Source organism: Panthera uncia, assembly GCF_023721935.1.
Source record: "Panthera uncia isolate 11264 chromosome E2 unlocalized genomic scaffold, Puncia_PCG_1.0 HiC_scaffold_20, whole genome shotgun sequence".
Taxonomy (NCBI): Eukaryota; Metazoa; Chordata; class Mammalia; order Carnivora; family Felidae; genus Panthera; species Panthera uncia.
In genome coordinates this window covers 13743327-13760491 of record NW_026057589.1, presented here as the reverse complement: position 1 = coordinate 13760491, position 17165 = coordinate 13743327, and the positions used below count along the sequence as shown (strand labels likewise).

Genomic DNA, 17165 nt, shown 5'->3' with positions numbered 1-17165 from the left:
ACGGTGGAGGTCTAGTCCACCGGTGGGGGGGGCCCACCGTGGAGGCGGACGCGGCAATGCAGGAGCAATGGATTCAGGGCCTGCACTAGCCACGGGGGCACGAAGGGAGGAATGATGTGTGCTGACCAGGGCAGCCAGGCAAGTGGCAGGTGCTCGTCACTATGAGAGGGGACCCAGGAGGAGGACAGGCAGGACAAGTGAGTTCAGAGTTGGGTAGGGGATGCTGACCGGGCATCTCCATTTGGACAAACTAATGAAACCTCCGGGAGACTATTCAAGTCTAGATGTGGGGTTTAGAGGAGAGACGTGGGTGACGGGTGTAGATGTGGGATAAAGAGATTTGACTGACATCTAAGAAGGCTAAAGACAGAACCCGGGCTAACTCTAACATCTGGAAGGCAGGTGCAAGAGATGAAGGAAGCAAAGGTTACTCAGAAGTTTCTCCAACCACAAGAGAAACACCGAGAGGGCGAGGTTATGGATGTTAAGAAAGAGCCTGAAGCAGGATCAGTTCCCCACTACTAAAAGATTGTAATTGTTCTTGAGCACCACCAAATGAGATACATCCTGAGATTGTATGTGTGTGTTCAATTGAGCCTCACAACCTTACGAGCTAGGCAGGGCATGTGTGTTATTTCCATTCTGCAAAGGAGGATATGGAAGCCAGAGAAATCAAACATCTTGCCTGAGATGGGGGCCTGGGAGTGGCAGCGCAGGGCCTGGGACCCTCTGCTTGGTGCCCTCCTCCGCCTGTTTTTGTGTGCTCTCTGATGACTTTGGTGGAAAGGAAAACATGTGGGGCCTAGAAAACAAGGATTCTTTTTTTTTTTTTTTTTTTTTAATTTATTTTTGAGAGACAGTGTGAGCAGGGAAGGGACAGAGAGAGATGGAAACACAGAATCTGAAGCAGGTTCCGGGCTCTGAGCTGTCAGCAGAGCCCGACGCGGGGCTCAAACCCATGAACCATGAGATCATGACCTGAGCTGAAGTCAGCTGCTTAACCCATTGAGCCACCCAGGTGCCCCCCACCGCCTTTTTTAAAAGTACGTTCATGCCCAGAGCAGAGCCCAATGAAGGGCTTGACCTCATGACTCTGAGATCAAGACCTGAGCTCAGATCAAGAGTCGGATGCTTAACTAAGCCACCCAGGTGCCCTCAAAACGAGAATTCTTCAGGGCCTAGAAGGCTAAGGTGCCTCAAAGCTCCCCACCAAGAACCCTGAGGAAAAAGCCTAAGATAGGACCAGGTCAATACTGAAGTCCCTGTGCACTTGAGCTGTGACAGAAGTCACCCTCTGCTTCCCGGCCAATACAATTTGTGGTCACTTTTTGTTAACATCAGGTTAACCCACAGGCCCACCTGAAAGGGTGACAAGAACGGAAAAAGCAAATGGCACATCATCAGTCTGCCAAGGGGAGGGAAGCCTCAGACTCCGAATGTGGCAAGTGGCAGATCGGTAAAAGGGCAGGATCCCATTTCTTAAAGCACCAGATACCCTCCAGATTGAAATGTATGTGTGTATCCACCTGGTTGTGTTGGCACAGAAAACGCCTGGGAGAATATACACTCTGATGGTGAAGGAAAGGAGGACTAGAAGAAAAATGTCTTTATATATTTTGAAATTTGTTTGCACGTGCATTGCTTTTACAATGAAAAGCGCCAATAAAGAAAAGTACTGGTGTTTTCATTTGGCTCTGAAATGCATCAAAAGATAGGATGGGCTGGTGGACAGAGGTGTGACAGAGCAAGTACCGTAAGACGCAGACTTCATACTCTGGGTTCTCTGCGTGTTCACTGCAAAACCCTCAGACTCTGCTGTATGTTTCATAGTTTCATAATAAAACACTGGAGGAAAACACCCAATAAAGATGGGAAGGAAAACAGTCTAGCTTTGAGGGGGCAGAGTTGTACCACGGACCTTCCTGGGAGCCCTGTCCGCCTCAGGCGTCCCAGGGGGAAAGTGAGTCTGGGCCCCAGCCCCGTTTCATGGTTCCTCCCTTCCTCCCCACTTATGGATGATTCCTATCCCTGGGGTACAGTAATGTTACAGATTCCCAATTAGTGTCCTCTGCATTTCCCCCCACTGACTGATATCCCAGCCGTGAGCCCAATGGGTAGGTTAGAATTCCCTGGGTCCCCAAAGCTTCCCGAGCTGCTGGCTGCGCTCTCCACCTGCACTGGCTCCAGGCCAGAGCAGAGGTGACAGAGATATAGGAAGGGAGCCAGGAATGGAGAGAAGGCCTGAGGTTTGCTCGACTCTCCCCTCTTTTCATACTGGATGTCACTAGGGGAAGACATAGGAGGCACAGGGTGGTTCCTTTTCTTATCAAGGACTCTGGCTTGAGCACACGAAGGTCAGATGCATCTTCTTAGAAACAATCAATTACCATTCGCACACAGTGCGGTGTCGCGCCTCACCAGCCAGCCTGGGGCTGCAGCACCGGGCCTGGAAGCCCGTGGGACAGGGGAGCTCAGGGCTGGGGCCCTGACAGCCTGGGGAAGCCAGTGGCACCCACACCCGGTGCGGTGCCCAGGGAGCAGTATTCTTCCCACAGCGGAAGGCAGGCGGTACACAGATCCGGCCACAGGCCTGAGCAGGTTGAGTAAAACTTCCTGTCCCAATCCCTGGGGCCCTGGAGTCAGCAGCCCCCAGATGTCCGTGGGAGCTCAGCAGGGGAGTGGAAATGGCTAGGGCTGACAGTTGGCTATCAACTAGCTCCTCCAAGACTTCCATACACTTCTTGTGGGAGGCTGCTGCCTGCTGTCAGGAACCTCGAGGCACAAAGCCGAGGACCCTGGGCCTGGCACAAATTGAGGCCACCAGGGACACAAACGTCCTTTGATGTCCCCAGAGGAGGGGCCTCAACTGATGCTGGTTGATGAGAAAACAGGGATGAAGCTGTGCTTTCTGCCTTTTTCTTATTGGCTCCCGACAACCCCACCCCACCCCCCTTCCACTCCCTGCCCCACCAGGCCCCTGATGCCCTGTGCAAAGCCAATGCCACTGCCCAAGAGGGAGTTTAGAAGTGTCTGGTCTGAGTGGGAGTGGTGCTAAGTGATGCCAATATCTATCCGTCCAAATGGATGAGGGAGCCAAACGAGAGGCAAAGCTCTCTGGCACCACAGTGGGAGAGGTTGACACCAGGGCAGGGACTGGGGTTGGGGAGGGGCTGCATACTTCTACTCCTGCCTTGAGATACGGGGTAGAGGGGCACTCTGACAGCTGCTATTTGTCAAAGCAAGATGCAGGAGGAGGAGAAAAGGAGGCTTCATTTCTTTGGGGCCAGCTGTATGCCAGAACTTCACAGAAACATCTCAATGAGTCCTAAAGACCCTGTGGGAGTCTCTGGATCAGCTCATGCAGCTGGTAAGTGGCCATGACTCCCAAGACAAGTTCCACGTGGCCACCTTACCTCCCTTCCTTAAAAGACCAGGTGATGGAGTCTCTTCCCTTGGGGCCGGAAAACACCACCCATCTCACCCACAACTTCAGATCTTCTTCTTGTGACTGTGTGCATGCAGGGGCTCCGGGGGGTGGGGGGTGGAGGAACCTAGGTGTAGGGCTGCCATGTTGGGCCCTGCCCCATGGAGTGCTGGCTCCACGTTCCCCAAGGGACTGCCCGAACGGCTGGTCTGGCGGCATGGAGGGGGCAGGAAGGCCCAAATAGCTACTGATCCCTTTCTGCTGGCAGCCTGGAGGGAAAGCTGAAGTTGGTGCAGCTCGGAGCCAGCAGCTGAGAGCAGGACGATACATAATGCATTTCCTCTGGTGCTTAATGGCAGTCAAAGCCCTGGCGGGAAGGAAGGTAGGAGCCAGAGGGAGAACCCTTAGCAAATGACGCAGAGACACTGGCCCCGCCTCCTGGCCTCATTTCCTGCCCAGGTGCAGCACAGTCTGGTCTCCTCAACAAGGGCAGAGCTGCTGGCCCAGTCTCCTGGGGGACAGGGAGGAGCAGTGCCATCGGCGCCGGTTTCGCCGGCTCCCTTCTTGGGGAATCTCCAGGAAAAGGGGAAACTTGGAGCAGAGGGTTCCCCTCCCAGCAGTGGCGTCCCCACCCTAACGCCCCAGACTGTGGGGCACGCTCCAGTTGTTCTGCTGGGCTGGACTGCAATGATGGTGGCCAAGAGGGGGCAGCCAATAAAGCTTGCGCCCGGAGGGCTTCATCCCTACTGAGGCTCCCCATGGCGACCCAGCTCAAGTCTCTTCTGTAACTACCCGATTCTGATTTCCCCGCTGCGGCAAGCCCCTGTGGGTCTCCTGCCCACGGGTTCCCCGCTCTCCCAGTGGCCCTCCGGTCACCAGCCCTCTTCCTGTAGGAGGGGCACCAGGACCGACACCTCCGAGTCCGGCACTGCCGAAGCATCTAACGGTAGCCCCTGCCAGTGCCCCACTGGGCTGGGCACACTCCAAGGCGAGGACCTGGCTCCCCCAGGCCTAAGAAAAGGCATTTCCATGCCAACCACAGGCTCTCAGCAGGGACACAGGCCAGATAAGCACCGTTTACACAAGTCTGCTGCCTTGGGGTAAACTCGAAGGAGGCATTCCTGCCTTTTTAGGGAGTCAGATTCCCTCTCCATTAAAGAAACTTTGTGTGGCATGCAGCATTTTAAGAGCCCTAAAGTCGGGAGCAATGACTTTTGGCGGAGAGGAGGGAAGAGGGTAGTCAGGACCTTAGAAGCAGAGCATGGGTCCAGAAGAAAAAAGAAAGAGAAGAAAGAAAGCTGAGGGGAGACAATCTCCTGAAGCTACTTTGATAGCAACCAAGCTCTCCTTAACACTGCTGGCAAAGGAACCTAAAACCCCCCAGAATCTACCAGGGCCAAGGACTCCTGGCTAGTCTTGGAATGTGGGCCCCCTAAACCTTCCACTGACAGCTGGCCATCTGTCACGCCCCCGACAGTATTATGGTTCTATTTTGTTCATAGCAAAATCAAGTGCCCCATCCAATCTCAAGGCTCGTACTGCTAGCTGAGCAATGTGAAGATCAAAATTTAAGAGCATATTCTTTTTTTTCTCTAATGTTTATTTATTTATTTTGAGAGAGAGGGAGCGCGCAAACAGGGAGGGGCAGAGAGAGAGGGAGACAGAGAATCCCAAGCGGGCTCCATGCCACCAGCACAGAGCCCAATGTGGGACTCGAACCCAAGAACCATGAGATTGTCATGACCTGAGCTGAAATCAAGAGTCGAATGTTTAACTGACTGAGCCACCCAGGAGCTCCTTGAGTGCATATTCTTGAGGGTGAGTTCCCTGGTCTCAGAACCACAAATAGATGTTGCACATGGAGAGAAATTAAAGGGCCATTCAAGCTCACTGCATTTATCCACAAAAGCGGCTCCCCCCAATTCCTCCCTCATCTCCCAGGGGTCCTGAGCTCAGAGCCACCCGTGGATGAGGAGAAGGATGGAACATTCAGTGCTCTGGGGCCCTGCACCCATCCTACACCCTCAGCATGGGGCAACTACTCACAAGCCTTCCTAGCCAGGTGCTTGCCCTGGGAGCACCAGTTACTGGCCTGCACATTTCTCTTGAGCACTGGGTGAACCAGTTAATCTAGTCTTGCCTTTCCTAAATTTTTTTTTTTTAATCTGGCAGGCCGCTACTGGAGGCTTTCCAATCCACAGCTCAGGCCAACCCTCATAATAAGAAAAATACTACTTTCTATCTGCCTCATTTAGGAGGTTTCTACTTTTTTTCCTTTGGTGGTTAACTAAATTTCATCTTACATAACCGCTGCAAATTTTCTAGAAATTTCCCCAATTAGTGCCAGCAATTACGGAAAGTGTATGTGTGTGTGTGTGTGTGTGTGTGTGTGTGTGTACACATGAGAAATCTCCAGGGGAGTGACCAGGAGTTCTGGTGAATCTTCATAAGAAAATAGCACTTTTCTCTCTATTCACTAAGAAAGCCTCATCTTGCCTACTTTCCAGAAGATTCTGAGAGCTCTATACTTCACAGATTAAAGAACATAAAGAAGTCTTCTCACATTTCTTTTTAATAGAAAAGATAAAGTGAAGTTGGTGGGGATGATGAGAGATCAGGCGTAAAACAGGTTATTGGCAAAACCAAAGTAAACACCCAGATGTCCTGACCTGGGACTTTGGCCTATGGTCCCTGAAATGCCTGTGCTCTGTGTGAGCTAGAATAGGCCCTAGACAAGTTCTGGAGACTCCCACTCCACATACATATCCCCAGTGGCAAATGCCTTCTCTTATCTGGAAGGTTTAGATGTCTTCACAAAACACAGAGACTGGCTATCAGGCATTAAGTGCACACAGAGAGGCCAGCCCGCCATTTCTGAAACCTCTCCATCCCCTTAGATCAAATTCCACTGAAAGGACCAGACACAACATGCCTCTCCTTGCCTCTGGTGGTAAAGGGTTGGCTTTTGTAAAGGAGGTGCTTGAGCCTCTAGTTTACACACACACACACACACACACACACACACACACACACACACTCTCACATCCTGAAGAGGCGGCCCTTCAATTAGAGGAGGAGTGGAAAATGGAACAGAACTGAGAACAGCTGTAGTTGGGTCTCACGCTGGTTGGTCAACTTCCTCTTCTTCTAAGGGGACTCTGACTCTGAGTGTGGCTTCTGCGGGTGGCTTGTGCTCAGGCTGGGCTGCCAAGCTGGCTCTCCTGTGGAAATGAGGGGAGAGGGACAAGGGCCCCTTCCCTGTGGCTGTGGGCAAGGAGGAGAGCTCCAGGCAGCACGGGGCACTTACAAGTCTCTCGCCTTTCCTGTTCTCCTAATGGGGCATGTGGGTACTTCTCACTCAGGTGGCCCCAAGAGCACTCTGTCCTCCACAGCTGCCCTTGCAAAGTAATCCCTGATGACATCAAGAGCCCAGTCCTCTCGCGTGGAACCCACTCTGAGGCTGCTTTGTGTTCTTATGACAGCAAGGCAGTGTCTACAGAGAACTCTCCCCAGCAACCCACAGGACAAAAAGCGGTCTTCATGAGGGCTCTGCACATGCGGAGAATAAGTGAACACAGTTTCTGGGCCATGGCTGGGGAGGGCTGTGGGCCACGGGAGAAGACTCGGCTCCCTCCATGGCCCCAGGCAGAGACGAGGAACATGACAAAGTAGAGCTGGAACATCCTTTAAGGAACGTACGCTGACGAGTCTGACAGGAAGCCCAGAGCTCACATGACAAGTTTCAGAGATGTGGCAGCGGTCAGTGTCTAGGGACAGTGAGAGGCTGTCCATAGGGAAGAAGAAGGGCTTCCTGGGCACCAGGTAGCAGATGAAGGGGAAGGAAATGCTGGGGGCAGAGGTGGGGCCACGACGTTCCCTGCGGCTGGTCCTCTGACCTGAGCAAATACGACCAGACTGAGTGTCGTGGAGACAAGCAGATAACCGGCCTGCCCACACGTACTCAAGATCTTTCTGCTGAGCAAGTAAATCAGAGATAAGAGAATAGTAGGGTGTGTTTATAGGAGAATGAATGTCAGATCTGTCAGATTTACCTCGAGGGAACAATCTGGAATCATCAGGCCTCCTGGGCTAACGCTGTGTGGAGGCAGGAGCCCAAGGACCGCTCTGTAAGGAGAATCTACTCAGAAAACCTTCATCGTCAGGAGGGGGTTCAAGCGATCAGAGGCTCACCTCCCATCCAGTCCACAGGCTCTGAGAAATCACAGAACTTGTCCCGAGCACCGCTATGACTTTAACCCCAGAAGTAGCCCCGTGACGGGGCCGGAGCACATGCCCCTTAGATCTAGTGCCTTGCAGAAGGCGCAGTTCTCTGATGAACACGGTTTGAGGACCAGACTAAGCACACGAGAGTGAACACAGGGTGGAAGCCCACGGCACCCAGCACTACACAGAGGCCAGTCCACTCTGGAAAACGAAAGGCAACCAACCCACGGATGGGCTCACATCTTTGAGGGTGACTGTCTCCGATCAATGCCAGCTGTAACTTCCTGAGCACTGACCACGGGTCAGGCTCTGTATTGACGGGTTTTAGGTGTGAATATCTTACTTTGTTCTGACAAAAATCCTCACAGCCAGGTTACTGACAGCTCCATTTCATGGACCTGGAAACTAAACCTCTGCTAAGCTCTTGCCTCTCAGACTGTCCAGTCAGTCAGTGATGGAGGCAGACGCTGATGCTCACTGTCCACAGAGGCACCACATTAGGAACGGCCTGGCCTGGCGATTCTACCTGTTGTATTCACTGCTCGGCTCTGAAGCAGGAAGCAGTGGCGCCTTGGTGGAGCGACCAGGTGGCAGGTCAGCATTTTGAATCCCTGAAGGGTGTCCACTTGGTGAATGTATTCTGCTGTGGACGCCAAGGCTTAAGCACTCCGTGCACACCAGCAGCACAGATGTCCCCTTCCCCAAGGAGAGGTGGCGTCCCCTCCAGGCCCTCTGCCCTCAGGTGTGTAAATGGGCAAAGGCCGCATCTCCCAACCTGAGGTGCAAGGAACTAAGGGGGCAGAAGCCTGGGCACCCAAGAGACTTCTGGCTGCCACGGGCCTGACCCCTGGGCCGCCTTCCTGCTCCACTCGGCTGCCTCTCCAGCTGGTGCACCGAGACGCCTTCAAAAGTCGGATTCCTCAACACCACGCAGGCATTCCCGCCAGAAAGGGGGGTGCAAAGGTTGCCCAGAACCACTCGAACTCGGGAAGACCCTGAGTTGGAGACTCCCCCGCCCCCGGCCAAACCCTTACCATTGTAGGAGAGGCGAGGTTTGCTCAGACACATTATAAAGTGCATTTCCATCTCATCAGAAGCCACAGACTTGGAACAAATGGGGCACTTGAAACCTGAAAGACAGGAAAACGGTGTGAAATGTCTCCTCCAAACCAGGCACGTCCACAATAAACACAGAAACCGCAGATGGCTACAGTCATGTGGGGGTCAGAGTCAACATGGAGAATTACAATCTGGATACACCCTAGACCCGATTTCTCCTTCATTAATTGCTATTTATCACAGCTCCCGAATCCCCCTGTTTCGCCAGGGCTCTCCCTGCGACAGGCCCATCGGTGAAACTTATCAGAAGTCACTGGCAGCTGGTTTGAGTTTTATTCTCCATTTAGATCCTTTCCCCAGGGGCTCTAGTGGGCAGCAGCGATAGGGAGGAATAAAATCCAGGCAAACAAATAATCAGTCTCTGAGTAACAAAGTGTTTAATACCCTTCCTCCTCACTAGCTCCAAACCACACGGCTGATCACCTGTGGGAGGAAGGCATAGAGCCGTACCTCCTCGACCACCCATGACCAGGTGGCACCTTGCCTCCCTGCGGCTCAGGCAGCTGTCCCCTGAGAGCGTGGAGCAGCAGGGTGGCCCTCTGGAGCCCTCCCAAATGCCACGCACGCCTTGGCCATATGCCACTGACAGGAACAGCTGTTCCACTACACCAGGCAAACACAGGGCGTCATGACCCTGCCGTCCCCCTCCCAAGGAAGTCTGGACTGCTTAGACAGCCAAGGAGTTTTACCAGAATTGTGCCCAATTATTGGAGATTTTGGTTGAGAATCTTCTGAGCTGCACTCCATGAATCAAACATAGTCCCTTGAGTTATTTTTTTATAAACAACTTAAAAAAATTTTTTTAAATGTTTATTTATTTTTGAGACAGAGGGAGACAGAGCGTGAGTGGGGGAGGGACAGAGAGAGAGGGACACACAGAATCCGAAACAGGCTCCAGGCTCTGAGCTATCAGCACAGAGCCCGATGCGGGGCTCGAACCCACAAACCGTGAGATCATGACCTGAGCCGAAGTCGGACGCTTAAGTGACTGAGCCACCCAGGCGCCCCTGAACAACTTTTTAAAGATAAACGATCTCCAATTTCCCCCATTTTAATTTTTATTGAAATTATTTTCAAGTGATCATTTATTTTCTTTTCTACCAGGAAGATCTAAGACCATCAGCAAGTTATTACTTATTTGTCCACATCAAATTTCATACGTCACAGCCTCTCTCTTTTATGACCACAATTCCTACCCACGCAGTTTGGACATCTTAGGTCCGTGACGGCACATCTAAATACTGTTGTCGAGGTTTGACTCTCCTGTTAAACTTTTAGTTGAAGTGTTCCATGCACAGTTTCACGGGATGCTGGTAATATCGGGCAGCAACAATTTCTTCTCAGATAACAGGCTGAGGGCTTGTACTGACTGTCAGCTGCTCCCTCCCGGACAGTGTCTCTCCCAGGGCCTTGTTCATTCTGTATGGAAAGCCCTGTACTTTGACAGCTGCTGGTGCTGAGACAGGAAGCAAGCCAGCTCCCGTGTTCCCATGTAAGGCACAAATACTTTGCTTCAAGTCTTCTCCAAACCCTCCTCTTTTCAGTGACAATGATCTATAGGACCAGACAGAAAATCCAGGGTCCGGTTAAGGACAGACAAAGTGGACCTCACTCCATGGCACAGTCCCCATTCCCCCAACCCTTTCCCTCAAAGATCGTTAGCATCCTGTGTCTCAGCTAAAATGTCTGGTGGGGTGCCAGGGTGGCTCAGTCACCTAAGCGTCTGACTCTTGGTTTCTGCTCAGGTCATGATCTTGCAGTTGGGGAACTTGAGCCACTCACTGGGCTCTGCAATGACAGCGTGGAGATTGCTTGGGATTCTCTCTCTCTCTCTCTCTCTCTCTCTCTCTCTCACACACACACACAAAATAAATAAATTAAAAAAAATAAAAACTAAAAGTCTTGCAAATGCTATCAATCCAAGGGCTGTATTTTCTGATCTCTGGGTGGTTATGAATCTATTAATAACAAAACCAGAAGACTGTAAAGAAACATGGTGAGAGAGGGTCCATTCTAAATTTTCAGCCAAAACCAGATCTCAGATGTGTCAGGCTGATTCTTTTCTAACTCAGGTTAGAAATCTACAGACCCAGTGTGGCATATGTGGTGGACAAGGGAGTAATGCACTTGAGTCTTGTAGGACAAGGATGTCTTCACCTCTAACCTAAGTCTCTCTGCATCCTTGGATCTGCCCTCAGGCCTGGGCCCTGCAAAGAAGTTAGTATTAAGTAACATCCCACAGAATGACCAACCATTGGGAGATTGTCTTATTTTCTTCAGAGATTCCTTCATCTTTTTTTTCTGACTCAAAAGACCAAGGTTTTACGACTTGGTGACTACAGGATTTTTCTAGTTTAAACTTGCTACGTTGGCACACTGTCTGCAGGCCGAGGGCTCCGCGCTGGCATGCCAGGGTGGACGTGCTCTGGACCTGCTCCTCCAACGCCAGGCCCTGATACAGTCACTAGGAGGTGCTCAAGCGAACTGTTGCTACTGATAAAAGGCCTTACACTTCACATTACTCACTTTTCTGACACACTAGAGCAGATTCATGGTTATCACTATAATAGCATCAATCATCCCTCATCCCAACATGATTCCCAGAATGCAGGAGCGGGAGTCGAGTTACAGCTAAGGTAGTGGGAAGTAGGCCACCCAACAAGAAGGCCTACAAGGAAATGTCACCGGACATTTATGTCCTAGAAAAACAAACTCCCAGGTTTAGGCCAGTACCTTCCTTGTAAAGACAAAGAGGCCTTGAGGGAAGACATCAGCTCAAACACCTGAGGGGGTGGGGCTGAGACCAAGTCAGATTTCTTAGCTTGCAATCTAAAGTCCTTTCCATCAGGGAAGAAGGAACCCACCACACGTGTGATATTGTGATTTATGATAAGACTATGTATTTGGTCTTTGTCCTGTTTCTGGCACAGAGTTTATAACACCCTGGGAATTCCCTAACATAATAAGACCAGTAGTATTTGGTCTTTTGTCACTGGTTCCCAAAATAGCTCCAGAGCCAGTAAGGTAAAAGGAATGTCTTGTTATTCATAATGAGTCCCTTTCAACTACACCAGAATTTATGTTAATGAGGTGACTTTGGGAAGGTCCCTGGTACACTAAAGATGGGGGGCTAGTTCCAAGGGGAACCAACCAGCTCATCAGAAGGTCTGAACTTTCAGTCCTGCCCCCAACTTCTGGGGAAGGGAGGGGCTAGAGATGGAGTTCAATCACCAGTGGCCAATGATTTCACCAGTCATGCCTATAGACCGAATCACAGGGCTGAGAGAGCTTCAGGGTGGTGAACACGTAGAGCTTCCGGGAGGGTGGTGCCCCCCGGACAGGTTATGGGGGCTCCACACCACATCTCCATACCTCATTCTTTTTTTTTTTTTTTTAACGTTTTTTATTTATTTTTGGGACAGAGAGAGACAGAGCATGAACGGTGGAGGGGCAGAGAGAGAGGGAGACACAGAATCGGAAGCAGGCCCCAGGCTCCGAGCCATCAGCCCAGAGCCTGAAGTGGGGCTCGAACTCACGGACCGCGAGATCGTGACCTGGCTGAAGTGAGACGCTTAACCGACTGCGCCACCCAGGCACCCTCCCATACCTCATTCTCAGCATTTCTTCCATCTGAGTGTTCCTGACTTCTACCCTTTTAAAACGAAATGGTAATCAAGTAAGTAAACTCTTTCTCTGAATTCTGTGAGCGGCTCTAGCAAATTAAATGAACCTGAGAAGGGGGTCGTAGGAACCACTGATTAAGAGCCAGTTGGGCAGAAGCATAGGCGACAACATGGACTTGGGATTGGTGTCTGAAGTGGGGGCGGTCTTGTGGGATTGAGCCCTTAACCTGTGCGGTCTGATGCTACCTCTAGGGAGACAGTGTTGAAATTGAGTCAACTGCTTGGCGGTGCTGGGAAACACACTTCAGAACAGGGTTTTAAGAAAGAGGTGGGTTGGGAAATATTCCATCTGGCGAGGGAGCAGCACTGTGGTAGCAAGAGACCTGTACTTTAGTGAAAGCAGGGTTAGTGCCACTTTAATCACCTACCTCTGGAATGGGGGTGGGTAGGGATTGAAAAATAACTCAGTCTATTATGTGAGTGGGCAATGACAAGACCACCTGGGCTTTCCAGGCTCAAGATGTGGAAAGTAATCTACCCTCCCCAGACCTGTTTCCTCACCTGAAAAATAGAGTACTTTCCCTCACTCTTGAAAGGATCAAATGTGGGGAGCCTGGGTGGCTCAGTCAGTTAGGCAACTGACTCTTGATTTCGGCTCAGGTCATGATCTCACGGTTCATGAGATTGAGCCCCGCGTTGGGCTCTGCATTGACAGAACAGAGCCTGCTTGGAATCCTCTCTCTCCCTCTCTCTCTGCCCCTTCCCCTGCTTGTGTTCTCTCTCCCCAAATAAATAAACTTAAAAAAAAAAATGGATCAAATGAGATAATAAACCTGAAAGCACACGAAGAAGCTAATCAAATGTATCATCGAGCCCGGCAGTACTTAATGAGGAGGAAGGAAAAGGAAGGCTGGGGAAGGATCTGGAGGGCGTAGAGGCCACGGGTCATGCCAAGTGTGATGGCAGGGGAAGGGGCAGGAGCTGTCTCTGCTTGTCCCACCTCTGTTTCCTCTGAACTTCTGGAGCGCTGTGCACGGCACTTTCTACACTGCCAGTGTGGAACAATGGTCCCTGTTCAGCCTCTACGGCTCCCACTCTTGCCTGCGATGACAAATAACAGCTCACATTTATGGAGTCGTTACTGTGAGCAGCCACTGGACTTTATGTGTTTCCTCATTTACCATAAAACAGAGTGGGTACTGATCTTCACTTTGCAGAAGAGGACACCAAGGTGACAGAGCCAGGGAGCCAGAGCAGGCACACAGCACCCGGGAAGACTGACCACCCAGCGTGTGCTCTGCTTGCCGGGCTGTGCGACAGGCAGGATGGTCTAAGGAGGAGGCGTTATATGGCAAAAGGATGGTAAATGCTACACAAATGCTGGTGTCACTTAGTAGTAACTTCAAAGCCTCCACACCGTCCCAGCAATTTCTTCTGAAGCATCGTGGGCCTGGATAATCCCATAAACTGAAACAATTGATAATGTTTTTTTCCTGGGAATTCTGTTACTTTGGAAGGACGGAACTATGCCTTCTACTTGGCACTGAGCCTGTAGCACTGGTTTCAAGACACTGAATTTGCAAATTACCTTTTAAATAGAAAATAAACGACAAAAGGCAAGAGAGATGGAGAGCCAAGGGGAGAAAACTATTGTCCCCACCTTCTTTCCCGAAAGGTCATCCGATGATCAAGATGGACTCTACCACTCTACTGCCCCAATCTTTTCTTGTAATTGTCCAGTCTCGATTCAGCATCAACAGCCCTATGGAATGATAAACACTGTGATCTTTATGAGCTATCTGAAGGTTAAAATATCTAGGAAATTTTGATACCATTTTGGAAAGCAGTTCAAGTTCAAGCCAAATTAAAGTCAGCCCTGTGAACAAAGACAAACCAAAGGTCTGCAAAGTCACTCAACTGACGAAATTTTGTGACATTTTGTAAGGGCCCTTCATCAGCACTCAGGAAGCGTGCACAGGAGATGCTTTCTTTTCCTTCACGACAAAGCTACAGGTGGAGCCTCTGGGACACTCCTTAACTGCATCTGAGACCAGACTGCCCACCACGCCCCGGAGCTGGGCGACAGACAGCAAGCACACCCAGCTGCTTTCCCTTCCCTATCTTTATTTTCTTTCAGAGGCAGTGCCCTGCACGTGTCGGGTCTTCAATATTTGCCAATAAGTGGGGGAGGGGAGGGAAGTGTCAGCTAACTCAGGCCTGCTGGCCAAGTCTGACCGTGGGGCCCCGACGCCATCGTCTGCTCCCACCAGGCCTCAGCAGAAGTGAGGAAGTTACATGGTTCCTTGTGCTTCTCTGCCAACCTCTCGAAATGAGGAAGGAATCAATGACAGGGCACCAAGGGGAATTTGTCTGCAATTACCCGATTCTGCGCCGGGCGGGCTCTACCAAGCAAATGCTGCTACAGGATTTCTCCGCCCCAACCTACAGGCGCCCTTCTAATGGAGGCCTCACTTCTGTTCCTTCTCTTGTCATCAGATCAGCCCAAAATTATACAGCCAGAACAGCCCACGAGAGTGTGATCAGCCAGAGCCCAGCTGCTTCCTGTCTTTCAATAGCAGATTGCGTAAATGAGGGAATCCTCAGCTGGGCTACAGACCAGAGCTCCTGAGAGAAGACAAGCTCCCACTCACCACCCAGTGCAGGGCGTTGACCCCTGTAACTGCAGGGTCAGGGTAAGCCCCACTGGTAGGTGAACCAACAGAGACCCGAGAAACATGCACATGGTCATGTACAGGATGCATCTTCCTTCACCTGGGTCCTTCTGATGGGGCAACTGAGGAAGGACAGGAGCACTGGCTCAAGTTACGGCTCTCTCAATCCTCCACGACATTGATCTTGTGATGTAAACCAAAGTTTTTCTCATTTCCCAAAACTGCAACCTTCTCCTTTAAGACCTGATTTCTCGGGCGGGGCGGGACGTGTGCTCTGCATGTTGCCCCAGTTCCCTCCCTGACCCTCCCTCCTATGCTGATGCGCTATTTTAACGCTGCCCCAGTTCTGCCTGTCTCTGGGATCACCTAAAGGGAGAAATCTAAAGAAGCAACCGGGGAAAAGGCAGCCAGGACGTCCAGGCAGGACCTGCCGTCCCGGGGAAGAGGGGCTGATGCAGACTCCTCTCCCCCAGAGAGCACTACCCTCAACACTGCAGCCCTGTTCAGTTCCAACTTTCCAGCCTGGATCTTTCCCTCTCACATCCTGTGGTGTTTGTCTATGAAATGAGACTTGACTAAACGAATGTGGTTAAATGGGATGTATTACAAAAGAAAGATCAAGGGGTAACACAGGATGACTATCTTTGACATTTCTATACTGCTGAAGAGATGTGTCCCCACGAGCAGATACCCCATTCTTCACACACATTTTCTCCCCCAAATCCTGAGCAGTAACTGGAAACCAACGCGCAATTTAGGAGTTGGTAAGGTGTGGGTCAATCTCTCCTGGAGAACATTCTGGACTGGGGAAAGGCTCAGCAATTCTGACTTGCTTTTTTCAGTATCTCCCTTCTGGACTCAGCCTCTGTACTTCCATTCCAGGGGGGATGCTCACCTGGTGCCCCAGCAACCAAGAAAATTCCCGCAAGTAGATATCAGAAGAGAGCCACACTGATACCTAAAATCAATTTAATGTGTGTGTGTGTGTGTGTGTGTGTGTGTGTATGTGTCTATGTTTTAACATGTCTGTTGTGATGGTTAAGTTTGTATGCCAACTTGACTGGGTCATGGGGTGCCCAGATACTTGGTTAAACATTATTTCTAGGTGTATTTGTGAGGGTCTTCCTGGATGAAATGAATGTTTGAATTGGTAGACTAAGTAGATTGCCCTCCCCAGTGTTGGTGGGCATTGTCCAATCCATTAGAAGAGCTGAAAAGAATAAAAGGTGGAGAAAAAGAGATTTTCAGCTGTCTGCCTGACTGAAATGGGACACTGGTCTTCTGTCCTTGGACTGGGACATATACCATTGGTTCTCCTGGTTCTTAGGTCTTCAGTTTTGAACTGGAACCAACGCCAAAGGGCATTCCTGGACCTTCAGCTTGCAGAAGACAGATCATGGAACTTCTCAGCTTCCATAACTGTATGAGTCAGATTCTTACAATATGTCTCTTTCTCTGTCTTTCCCTCCCTCCTTCCCACTACCACTGGTTCTGTTTCTCCAGAGAACCCCATACCTCTACTTATTCAATTGCTAAACAATAAAGTTTAAAAGAATGACAACATCAAATGCTGGCAAGGATTAAGAGCAACTAGAACTCTCAGATATTGCTGGCAGGAGCTATTTGGGGAAATGGTCTGGTAGTTCTTTATAAAATGAAACACACCTAGCCTGACCCAAGCAATTCCTTATTTAGATATTTACCCACAAGCAGTGAAAACATAGGTCTACAAATAGATGTTTGTAAGAATTTTCATCAGAACTTTATTCATAACAAGCAAAAACTGGAAATAACCCAACTGTCCATCAATAGAATGGGTAAACAAACTGTGGCATCATGGAATACAAGGGAACACAATGGAACACTCCTCAGCAATAAAAAGCATGACTACTGATATATGCAAAGCATGGATTAATACTAAAAACATGCTGAGGAAGGATACAAAAGAGCACATATTATGATTCCAAATATATGAAGCTTTAGAATAGGGAAAACTCTGTAGTGGAAAAAACCAGGACAGTGACATCTCCAAGAAGAGGTAGGAGTTGGGGTAGCAATTAACTGAAACAGGGATGAGCGACCTTTCTGGAGTGATGAAATGTT

The 17165-nt window shown here is 50.3% G+C and overlaps 1 protein-coding gene across 1 annotated transcript in view; it reads right to left on the bottom strand.

Annotated features, from left to right (window-relative positions):
• ZNRF1 (zinc and ring finger 1) overlaps positions 1–17165 on the bottom strand; it is a 102228-nt gene that overhangs the window by 5798 nt on the left and 79265 nt on the right. Inside the window, exon 2 of the mRNA XM_049622629.1 lies at positions 8683–8778. Coding sequence (XP_049478586.1) covers positions 8683–8778 — 96 coding nt within the window. The remainder of the gene's footprint in view (positions 1–8682; positions 8779–17165) is intronic.